Below are 12559 nucleotides of genomic sequence, written 5' to 3'. Positions count from 1 at the left end.
ACTGCTGGACTTGGCTACTTGGGCTACAACCCTAGCCTTGGGGGCCCTCTGGGGCCAATTCTCAGAGTACCTTTGCTGTAAGTGTCATGGTATAAGGGACATGCATTTAAGGGCTCAGCAAAGTTTGAATAAAATGTCGATGAACTCAAGGAACATTACAAGATTTGAAGGAACTAGGCACAGAAACCCAAGGTAAATGGCTTCAGAATTGACTCAAGTAGATATTGTTTCAGGGGAAAGTATTCTCCATCATCATTCCAAAGTCTTCCCAAGAAAGCTTTGTGCTCCCTACAGGAGGTAGCATAGTACACTGTACACTCTAAGTGCTCAAAAGTGGCTTTTAAAAAATAATTAAATTGGTATAACATGATGAGACTCCTGGTGATTTTTACAGCCTTGACCACATGTAACTATCAAGCAATTACAATAATCTGCATTCAGCAAGAGCTATAAAGTTATTTGAAAAGAGCTTCTAGCCTGGACAAGGCGAGACCCCATCTCTATAAAAAAATTAAAAAACTAGCCATGTATGGTGGCATGTGCCTGTAGTTCCAGTTACTCTGGAGGCTGAGGTGGGAGAATGGCTTGAGTCCAGGTCAAGGCTGCAGTGAGCCATAATCTTGCCACTGCACTCCAGCCTGAGTGATTGAGTAAGACCTTGCCAGAAAGAAAGAGAGAAGAGAGAAGAGCTTCTTGGCAAAAGAAATGGTTTCACAAAGAAAGTTCTAAAGCTCTCTATTCTTTTTGTTTTGTTTTGAAATTGGGAATAGAGAAGCAGGCCCTCACTCACAGGTTTGTCTCTTTAGTTTGGATACATATCCAATAAACTTGGATATCTGGTTCTCTATGCTTCCACCACCCCCAGCTTATATTATGTTAGAAGCAGAAAATATAAATAGCTGGGGCAAATGCAATGGGAATATGGGGAACTTCTGTCAGCAGTTCTGTGCAACAGCTTACAGTTAAAAAGAGTAAACAGAGGCTGGTCATGGTGGCTCATCCCTGTAATCCCAGCACTTTGGGAGGCAAAGGCAGGTGGATCACTTGAGTCCGGGAGTTCGAGACCAGCCTGGGCAACATGGCGAAACCCTGTCTCTACTAAAAATACAAAAAATTAGCCAGGTGTGGTGGCGCACGTAGTTCCAGCTACTTGGGAGGCTGAGGTGGGAGGATCGCCTGAGCACAGGGAGGTCAAGGATGCAGTGAACCGAGTTTGTGCCATTGCACTCCAGCCTGGGCAATGGGAGTGAGGCCCTGCCTCTGCCTCAGGGAAAAAAAAAAAAAAAAAAAAAAAAAGTAGTCTGCTCTCCCAATCACAGAAATCTGTGACACAAGAAATCACAGATACAAGTAATCCTATAGCCTCAAAAGCTCTGGAGGGTTGTCAAAAATTATAGTGCAGAAGAATAAAGGACTCATAAAATATTCAATATCAAAAAACAAAATGTTCATTATGGGATACTGAAAAGATACATTACAAAATTTCCAACCAAAATAGTTGTCTAAAGGAAATAAACCTCAGATACCTGAAAAATTTACTGATTCAGTTTCTGCTTATTCCTCCATCATGGAAGATAAATATGACTATGTAATACAGTCTAATATGTAGTTCCTAATGCAACTGTTTGCCTGTTTCCTGTAAAAAATAGTATGGATTTCAGGAGTTGAAATATTCTTTCAAGAAAACTTATCATACCTGTCTTTCAATTTGTATGCTATTACTTTTAATGAAACCTTAATCTTCCCACCATCTCTGTTCATTCTGCCTGAAATGTTATGGCATGCCTCATTTTTTACCATGAATTATGGTTCTTTAACACAGCTCAGCTCTTTCCTGGGCTATATTTGTGGGCTAGGACTACATCTTCAATTGCCTCCAGCTAGGTGAAGGCTAACGGAAGCTTGCATTTTTCCCAGTAGAACATGGGTCACTGAAGCAAGATTCATCCTGGCTCACAAGATGCATCTGGGTATAACTGAGGGTCTACTTTGAGGAGGTGCTCAGCCTTACTGTAACATTGAGAGGCTAAGTTTTCTCTACCACACCCTCCCGGCTCCTCAGGACAGTTACTGCAGAGTTGGAGAGTCTAGGAACGGTGCAGGATCCACTCACTTGGGTCTGTAGATCTGAGATCTTCTCGGGGCGCCACTCCTTTGGTCTGCTGCTTGGAGTGCTAGCAGAATGAATGGATTTCTGCAACGTTAGAAGATCAGGGCTGTCGGAATTGGGAACCTAGAGCAAAATATGGACAAGCATTCAATAAGCACACTAATAAGCCTAATTAAGATATGCAACCACACCCAATAGGAGAACCAAACTAAAAAGCAAACCAAACCAAAACTCAAATGATCCAGTAAAAAAAGAACCCCAATCTCTCCCAATGTTCACAATGCAAGAGATGCTAAGTTCTTCTGCCCTCTTAATAATTTTCCCTGCATTAGGAAAAATTGGCAGATGTCATGCAGCTTTGTTAAACCTCAACCCTTAAAGCATTCCCATGCTGTTAGTTTTAGTCGCTGTAAGAGAGAGCAGTTAAATTGGGCTATACTAGGAATTGCTGTCGTATCCTCATTCCATATTGCAGTTAGGTTATGAACCAGTTCAATAAAACAAATTTTTCCTGCTGGGAAAATGATCCAAACACTGTATTTGGTAGTGCCAAAGAAGTCTGGTAGGCTTTCAAGGATAGCAAAGTGAGAAAGCATGGTTTAGGTCATATTCCCAAATCATTGTCTGATATATCTGGATCTATTATTATGTACTAGAGAAATGCTGGAAATCTGTGCCACAAATTCCAGATGAATGCAACTGGTCTATTCGCCAGCTTTGGTGAACACAGAAGAGTAATGTCAAATGCCAAGCAAAAGCCCTGGTTTTAAACTGACCAGCAAAAGCTCAAGCCAGACAAGGATACAAGCTGTTTTTTCATGGAGCCTGTTAGCTCATTCAATTTGGTCAATTCAACTTGGCTTCAAAAAGACAAATTGCCAATCAAGTGTTAACAAACTCTGTGAGTCAAATGCAAAGACATTTGTTAACTGTAAATGTTAATAGAATTCCTTACATAAAATACAGGCTTTTATAAATGTTATCTGCCCATAATTGGCTAATCAGACAAGACAAACTAGCCTTTCACTAGTTTGTCTGCTTAATAGACTTTGTGCTTCAACTTTCTTAACTGATTCAGAAGAATGGCAATGAATTTATATCCCAGTGAATTTATGGAACTGGCTCACGTACTTAACTAGCATAAAGAGAATATGACCTCATGAAAATAAGACATGCTGTTGTCATCAGTAAAACAAGTTTACTGGAGCAGTTTTCAGGGCTACCATACATAAAAACGGGTACCATGGGTGGAGTGACTACAGGAAGCTTTTTCAAAGAAGAACTATGCTTTAAATGATTCTTTGAATTAAAAAGAGGAAAGAGGGATTTCTTGATGCTTGGATTCTCCCCGTTGGTGGAATCTGTCTGCAATATAAGATACAAATAAACTAATTGCAAAAAAAAAAAAAAGTGCTTATTGAAACTACTAGCCCTTGGAAGCCCTCAAATTGCTAAATATTAACAGTCACTGAAAGAATCTCGGTGCTGTGCATCTATAGAGGTTCTGTGCCAATTCTCACCTGGACGTGAAGATGTCAGTAATGCAAATTCAAGACAAGCACAAACTTCTTCCAAGTATATAATGTGAGATCATGATCAATACCTCTAGTAGGAATGTCGAGAGACCTAGACACACCTACTCACATTAAGCTTATAACACATTAAATAATTTTTACTATCAGAAATATTGTCATAAGGAATTGTGTTAAAGAGCTACTGATTAACTTCAATATTCTCCTAATTGCTAGAGAGGACTTCAGCAAGTAAAAAATCTACCATGTAATTTGCCTATTAGAAGAAAAAAAATCCCAACATACTGGAAACCCTTTCAAATTTGGTCAACTTTTAAGCCTGAAAACATCACTAGGAAGAGGTATTGATCACTGTGGTGGGATACTAATGTTGAGTAAGAGGCCTTATTCTGTACTGCTAGAAATATTTACCCAATGGAAAACATTTAGCACAATTCAGAATACTGGTTTTCAAAGGGAAGAAACAGAAATTTCAATATTTAATTGGAAGCATCATCACAAGTTGAGATACTAACTAACTAGGATACAATTACCAAGTTGGCAAAGTCACCATATGCTCTGAGGACTTATGTAACTCTGGATATGTAACCGAAGCCAGATTTCCCAAGGCAGCTTCCAGATTTGCTTGAATCGAAGCAGGCACCTTTACAATACAGAATTTTTTTTTTTTTTTTTGGGCAACACTTTTCCCTGATTTGGATATCTCAATTATCAGAGAACTAGAATGTACATGAAGGTATTCAGGTATTTAGGTAATCTTTTAAGGGTATCCGTAAAAAGAGATTTGAGTAAAACATCCCATAAATTTTCTTGTTCCAATGACAGGAACCCTGAGGAAGAGTTTAACTTGCATCGCTAAAGAGGCCAGAGGAGAGCTCCTAGAGGCTCTCCACAGAGGCAGGTCCACGGTATAAACTGAGCCTGGACTTGGTATTTAGGAGAACCCAGTTCTGGTTCTCCCAATTGATTACGTGATTTTTGGGCTTCGAAGCAAGCCTATGACTGGCTTGGGCTCAGTTCCTATACTAGTGAATAAAAAAATTCAACTAGATTTAGGATCCACCTCAGCTTTAACATGTCATGAGTCTCTATGTACACTGGGCATCAGATTTTTATTCTTTTGGAATCTTATGCAAAGGCCACAATGCCTTAAATCTTTTGAAGCTTATTCTATGTAGTTTCTTTTTGCTGAGTTCTAGAAAGTGAAAAACAATTAACTGTTTAAATGCTCATTCAAAGTAGTCAGAGTTAACCCAATGTCAGGCTTAGGACTCTGAGGTTTGGAAGGCTGTACTGAGTGCTCTTTGGAAATCCCAAAGCCCTTAAATTTTATTTTTCATTTAATGAAAAGATGCAGAGGTACAAACAACTTTTGGGTTGGTAAAGATTAAGGCATTATGGCCTATGCAGAGATATTTTGCAGTTACTTTACATATCAAAAAGGAAACTTATGAAAGCCTAATAAAAAGTTTAAGTGGAGAGGATGCTAGAGAATGGTTATTTTCCCTTTTACTCTAATCTATACTACTAAAATATGTAAAATTTAACTAAATTCTGAATAATAAAGTCAGTCAACATGTATACTCCACTTGTGCCACAGTGAGCCAGGGACTTTAGGTTTAATGTTGCTCTACAGCAAACATCAAAATCTAAATCTATATACAAAAACACCTTCAATTCCTTAATCTTTCCTACTTCCTACCACTTAATCACCCCACAATGCCAGGAGACCTGTGGTTTAGAACAAAAACCACAAAATAAAAATAACAGTGGTCAGGAGGTAGCCAAATTTTAATGTTCATGATAGAGAAACATATTCTACAGACAATGATAAAAGTTGTATTAACACTTTAAACATTTTAAGTATTCCTAGGTTAAATCAGGTCTATTTGTTCACCCAGTCTAAGTAACAAATGTAGTAGTATCTGACTGAGTGGCATTTTGATTTGACACTTTAAAAGCAAGCTTCAGTTAAAAATATGGGCAGTTTTTTTTAATGAATACTTCAGAAATATTATGCAGCCATTAGGATTCAAGATAATAAAGTATTTGTAGTAACATACATATTCTGTGCATGTAGATATAGATAGATAAACTGTTAAAAGCCAGAATACAAAATCGTACTAAAAGGATTGCTCTAATTTAAAACTTAAAAAAAAAAAAACCAGAAAACCCCCACACCTAGTTTCCACAACATATGTATAGGTTAAACAGCTAGAGGGAAATATACCAAAATCCTAATACTAGTTGTGGTAGGGTATTAAGATTTAAAACGATCTTTTTCTTTTTCTCAAATTTTCTATAATGAACTCACATTTATTTTATAAGGAAATACATAAATTTAACAAGCAAGCAAGTGAAAGAATGATCTAGAAAGATAATCTAGGAAGGTATTTGCTAACATTTCTAGAACATCTGTGAGATAAAAATGCTTACTTCAGGTTATTTATACACATTGCTATGAACATCTATCTAATCTACTTCCCATTGAGTCATAATTCTACAATTTTCATAATAGAAAGGGCCTCAGAAACACTGGCTCTAATCTACTAAACTTACAGATGAAATCAATGAAATCCATCTGAATAGGCCATTTTGATTATGTCTTTTCCCTCTTCAAATAAAAGAGAATAAATTATGTATGAAGTAAAACTAGAACCAAAACCATTCAAAATGGCTAACTAGGCCAGGCACAGTGGCTCACACCTAGCACTTTGGGAGGCCTAAGTGGGCCGACTGCTTGAGCTCAGGAGTTCAAGACCAGCCTGGGCAACATGGTGAAACCCTGTCTCTACAAGAAATACAAAAAATTAGCTGGGCGTGATGGCGTGCATTCAGTTATTTGGGAGGCTGAGGTGGGAGATCACTTGAGCCCAGGAGGTAGAGGTTGCAGGGAGCCGAGATCACGCCACTGCACTCCAGCCTGGGCAACAGAGTGAGACCCTGTTTCTAAAATAAATAAAATAAATAAATAAATAAATAAATAAATAAATAAAAACCGCTAACTCTACCTTATTTAGCCTTGAAGTTGTCATAAAGAAAAAGGGGATGCAGTCTCATCTAGGGGAAGAACTACTCCTGCTGCTGTCCTACAGGCCGGGTTTCCCTAAGGTTCTCACATCACTAAACCAGCAGGATCCCTGCTTGGGTGGTTCAGTGAAGTGATGTGAACAGTCCCATGGAGCCAGCTCTTTGTTCAGGCAGAGGGCTCCCAGGAGACAAGGTGCATTCCAGCCCACGGCGCAATCAAAAGGCAAACATATTTTCCTTCTAACGCAAGCCCTAAAATCCCAGATACGATCTTTGTGACTATACAACTCTGAAACACACCTGTCAACGTAGGAATTCTATAACCAGCCAGGAGAGAATAAGGAATGATGGTTATTTACAAATTTCAAGATTTAAAAGTAAACCAAAACCCATTTCCTAAGTTTTTGCATATCTTTAAACCCCCAGAGAGAAACAAATCCTGTGTCTTCAAAGTTTTTACGTGAATATAAACCCACATAGATAAGAAGTATACTGAGAAAGGCTTAAAGTGTTCTCTCTCATCCAAATTAAATTTCTTCTATTCCTGGAGATTCTGTTGAATGTCGAAAAGGTTCTGTTGAGAGGATAGTTGTACAGAATTTCAGAAAGAGACATAATACAGTGCATAAATGTCAAGTCTCAATAAGAAAACAATCAACTTTGATTGCCAAGTGCAAAGTGTAAAGTATCCATTGAATAATGCAGAAACATGTTATTATATATATAAATTGGCCATCTACTTACTGTTTGAGATTTCTTCTTTTTCTTTTTCATTGACCTGAAAAATCCTTGTTTCTCTTTTTCCTTGAGTTGCTCTGAATGACTAATATTTTCAGGACTTTTCCTAAATGAGAAGACATTTTTATCATATTGATTTTTCAATCATTTTCTTGCCATTGTGTGACAAATATAAGAAAGACTGAAAATGCATGACACTAGGTTCAAATAGCCAGGAAGAATCAAACACTTGGGTAAAGAGCCTCTAAAAAAGCACAGGAGGAACTGAATTTAATCAACCATGGTTAGTGATTATCCTCTGGCACAGGCTCACTCAAAACAGCAATTTGAGCATCATATGACCTATAACTGTTGCTGCAAGACCATTTTCATGCTGTTGAAGACCTCAGAGTTTGAGATTATTAAAAGTACACAGCTTAAAGGATGGCTTTTCTACAACTCTACAAAGGAAAGAGCAAAACATTTTCAACACCTACCTTCATTTTTCTATTTATCTTTTAAAAACCAGCTCGACACGTTTATTATTAGAGACTTGTCAAGATACTGAACATAAAGATCAATACTGCTATAAAAGCATCCTGAATAAAAGTAAAAATTTACCAGAAATTGGAAATATCCTACTTATTAAACCTTTCATCTACTTATTAAAACTAAATAAAAATAGTTAAGAAAAAAACGCAGGGATAGGTGCAGTGGCTCACACCTGTAATCCTAGCACTTTGGGAGGCTGGGGCAGGATCACTTGAGGTCAGGAGTTTTAGACCAGTCTGGGCAACATAGCAAGACCCCGTTTCTTAAAAAAAAAAAAAAAAAAAAAAAAAAGGCTCTCATGGGGGGCAAAAAAACTTCTAACTGAAAATACTGACATTAAGCTTGATACCACTGACACCACCAGTATTTTGATAAAATTGGAAGATGTTAAAAGAATAAAATAACTAATATTAAAATTCAGAATGATACATTTACAATTTTGAAAGCCAGAAAACTTCAGACATGATGAAATGGGTAAGTGCTGAAAAGTTACGAGTCTTTATTTTTATTTATTTATTTCTGAGACAGTGTCTTGCTCTGTTGCCCAGGCTGGAGTGCAATGGTGCGATTTTGGCTCACTGCAACCTCCACCTACTGGGTTCAAGCGATTCTCCTGCCTCAGCCTCCCAAGTAGCTGGAATTATAGGCATGCACCACCAGGACTGGCTAATTTTTTTATTTTCAGTAGAGACAGGGTTTCACCGTGTTACCCAGGCTGGTCTTGAACTCCTGACCTCCTCAGCCTCCCAAAGTGCTGGAATTACAGGTGTGAGCCACCACGACCAGTCAAAAGAGTCTTTAAATGCAGTGTTGTATTGTAGGGAAAAACATCTAATCCCAATGACAGACTGGGCCTAGGCCCTGGGAATTTGGTAAAAGTTTCTTGCGACAAGTTCTTTTGCAATTAAGGAGATGAAACCCTCTTGCATGGGGCTTAAAGATAGACTGCCCTAAGCTGAACTCCAAGACACAGCATTCAGTCACTTGCCATTGGTAAGGAACACTGCAGAAGAGTGGGGTTTGCTGGAATCACAAAAGCATGACTCTGGGAAAAGAGCCTCAGAGAGCATCTAGTAGAACTGGCAATACTATTTTTAACATTCTGTAACTTCTAGAGGTTAAAGAATTATATGTTTATGAAATAGCTATGTACTTCCACAATACTATCTGCAAAAACACAACCTAGAAGCACAACAGGAAATTCAGATTAATGGGTAGAAGTTTTTACCAATCAGAATGAAAGTCTAACAAAATACCACAGGTGTGTTGAGGGTAAAAGTGCTTTCTGCCAATCTAGTAAATTTTTAAGGAAGACATATTCATCATGACTGCGATCTCAGAATGTGAATGGGTGTTACTGTAAGAATATTAATGCTGGCACAAGAGGAAATGAAGGCTTGAGACACCAGTCCTAGGAGGAAGTCCTAGGAGGATTTTGCATGGTAAGAGGAGAATCTATCCAGGATGAAACAGCGAATAAGATGAAAGTGAGAAGGGGAGGGTAATAAAAGGAAAGCTCGATGTCTGCAGTTTGCATGTTACATTGTTGGGTCCCCAGGACACAGGGAAGATGGGCCAAAGACCCTCTGCAGGGGCTCTTCAAGAGGCACTGGATAAACCACAGCTCAGGTGGGGATAGAGGAATGATTGGGACACTTTCAAAGATCCAGGCAGAGAAAGATCCCAGAGGTCAAAATAAAGAAAAGAAATAAAATACCCTTGAACTGGTGGATGAAAACTAGGAGTGAAGCGTGTGTTTGCATCACCAAAGACAGACAGAAGGAAGTCAGAGAGGAAAAACAAAACAAGGGAGAAGCTATGCAGAAACATATATACCCAAAGAATTAACACAGAAAGGGAAGGGAGAAAAGGCTGACAGAGTGACTCAGAGACACATGGAAAGAGGTTGGCTGGAGCAAAGGCACTTGAAAAGCTGTGCTGTATAAAGGAATGGAGAGTGAGTTATACATTGACAGCTGGAACTGAGCCCTATGGGTAAGCGTGTGGTTGGTCATTTCCCTCATTTGTGCATTCTGGCCCCTGTGATTTCACATGGAAGACAGCAGCTTCGTGCTGAGTGGGGTAAAAAGGAGCAGCACAGAAGAAGGGTAAGTGGGGGGTTCACATCAATCTCAGAGACAGAAGCTTTGAGAAGGACTACTCATCCAGTCACCTGGCACCTTCTCCAAAGCAGCAGTTGGGACCAAAACAGTATGGGAAGAGGGCAATGAGACAAGGGGTAAGCAGGCACACAGGCATGGGACTCTAATGTTAACATGACAGCTCTAACATGACAGCTATTTCCATAAGGGTCCAAGAGGAGACACAATTCCAAAGACTCACCTAAAGAAAGGAAGGAATTAAAATCCAATGAATTACTCAACCAATATTCAGCGAGTACTTTATACATGTCAGGCCCTGTGTTAGGTGTTGAAGAAACAGAGAAAAATAAAAGAACGAATCTGATTTCACTCAAGCTGCTCACAGACTCTTGTTGGGGGTAGCGGACAGGTTTGACAGCTAGGGAATGGGGGGGGGGGCATCACAGTCAGGCTTATGGGACTTCAGTATAATCCCTCTGAGAGCAGCATGGAAGGTGAGCTGAAGCGGCGAGGAGCATTACTCTGACACTTTCCCTGCCATCTCCCCTCCCCTGGCAATGTGACGAGCGTGGTCAGCTAATGTGTGAGAAGAGAGAGTCAGTGAATAATTCTACAGGAGTAACTCTGCAAGCTACGATGACAAGCACTAATAGATACCAATATATTCATAACCTTATGAGAAAAAGAAGGCTGGGGTTGTGCAAGTTACAGCAATTCTTCATTTAACTAGTGAGATTTCTTCTTCTTTTTTTTTTTTCAGACAGAGTTTCACTCTTGTTGCCCAGGCTGGAGTGCAATGGCATAAGCGATTCTCCTGCCTCAGGCTCCCGAGTAGCTGGGATTACAGGCATGTGCCACCACGCCTGGCTAATTTTGTATTTTTAATAGAGACAGGGTTTCTCCATGTTGGTCAAGCTGGTCGTGAACTCCCGATCTCAGGTGATCCGCCCGCCTTGGCCTCCCAAAGTGCTGGGATTACAGGAGTGAGCCACTGTGCCTGGCCAACTAGTGGGATTTTTAAGTAATTTGGTTTACTCTTTAAACATCAATTTTTAACCCAATTGACAGCAGTCTTTCTAAATATATTTATACAGTTTGTCTTTTATAGCAAAGTGAAGCTGCCTGTTTTATAAACACACACTTCATAGAGATCTATGATATGCATGATTTTCCCACCTGCTTCTCTCCACAGCTATTGCCTGGATCCTTTTCCCTCTGCACCTGGTAGTACTACCTTGAACTATTTCTTGCCCTAACAACCTCAGTGCCACCTGTCAGAACTGAGCATAAATGAAGAACAGACTCCAAATGAGGGTGGGGGTGCTATCCTATTAGTAAAGATGATTAATCCCATCATATTAACTCTATTTTGCCTGTTCTGAGATATTTTGGCTATCTCCTGATTCTTAAGTAGGTTCTACATAACTGAGATGGCCAGAATAACAGCTCTGGATATCATACTGCAATATCTATTTATTGCTTTAAAATATAACATAGTAGTTTGACTTTTCCATTGCAAGAAAGGGGTACACTGTACAAATATTCTCTTCCCGAAGTAAATCTGAAGTACTACTATCAAGGAAAAACAGACTGACCTTAGGTAAGAGATAATTTAGGAATAGCAATTCACGGCCAGGCACAGTGGCTCATGCTTGCAATTCTAGGACTTTGGGAGGCTGAGGCAGGCAGATCACTTGAGTTCAGAAGTTAAGAGTCCAGCCTGGGCAGCATAGTGAGACCCCGTGTTTACAAAAGGTACAAAAATTAGCCAGGCATGGTGGCGTGCACCCACAGTCTGGGCTACTCAGGAGGCTGAGGTAGGAGGATGGCTTGAGCCCAGGAAGCAGAGGTTGCAGTGAGCCAAGATTGTGCCACCGCAATCCAGCCTGGGCAACAGAGCCAGACCCTGTCTCCACCCCCTCGCAACAAAGAATAGCAATTCACTATATTACCATAACAAGGCTCTTTGATGTTTTTTGTAAGTCACCAAATGTGCATTTCTCTCAAATATGAAGAATCTGATGAACCAATTCGAGAGCTTATTCAAGAAAAAAAATCAAGATGAGTCAAGTTGAACTAATGACAGACTAAGTGAGATGCAATGCAGGAAGGAAATATGTCATAGCAGCATTATCAGGAAGAGTAACAGAAACAAAAGGATAGAGCCAGTTCATCACTGGCAATTCTGGAACTCTTAAGTCTCCTAACAGCAATATTAGAATAAGGATAACCTGATGAAGCCTCAACTAAAGTTCAACATCCCAATTGAGCCTCTCATTCTTTTTAAAACAACTCTTTTCAGGTTTCTATATATATCCATGCGTAAAACAAGTTCTACTTAAACTGATTATCAAAAGACAGAAACAATACATTACTAACACTGTCTATCCCAAATTTGGATTTAATTTTGATCTGACCTAATTTTCACAGGACTAAGGTAATCTGTAATTGATACTCTTTTAAATCATCACTTCATTATGTAATAACCAAGAGAACCCAATTCCTTCTGTACTTCT

General features: G+C 39.3%; 1 protein-coding gene across 1 annotated transcript in view; it reads right to left on the bottom strand.

The window, feature by feature from the left end:
• CDKL5 (cyclin dependent kinase like 5) overlaps positions 1–12559 on the bottom strand; it is a 211346-nt gene that overhangs the window by 8199 nt on the left and 190588 nt on the right. The window contains exons 16-17 of the mRNA XM_030934364.1: positions 7417–7516; positions 2114–2233 (exon numbers count right to left, since the gene is read on the bottom strand). Coding sequence (XP_030790224.1) covers positions 2114–2233; positions 7417–7516 — 220 coding nt within the window. The remainder of the gene's footprint in view (positions 1–2113; positions 2234–7416; positions 7517–12559) is intronic.

Source organism: Rhinopithecus roxellana, chromosome 7, assembly GCF_007565055.1.
Source record: "Rhinopithecus roxellana isolate Shanxi Qingling chromosome 7, ASM756505v1, whole genome shotgun sequence".
Taxonomy (NCBI): Eukaryota; Metazoa; Chordata; class Mammalia; order Primates; family Cercopithecidae; genus Rhinopithecus; species Rhinopithecus roxellana.
The sequence above is the reverse complement of the archived record's forward strand: the minus strand, read 5'-3'. Positions and strand labels throughout refer to the sequence as shown.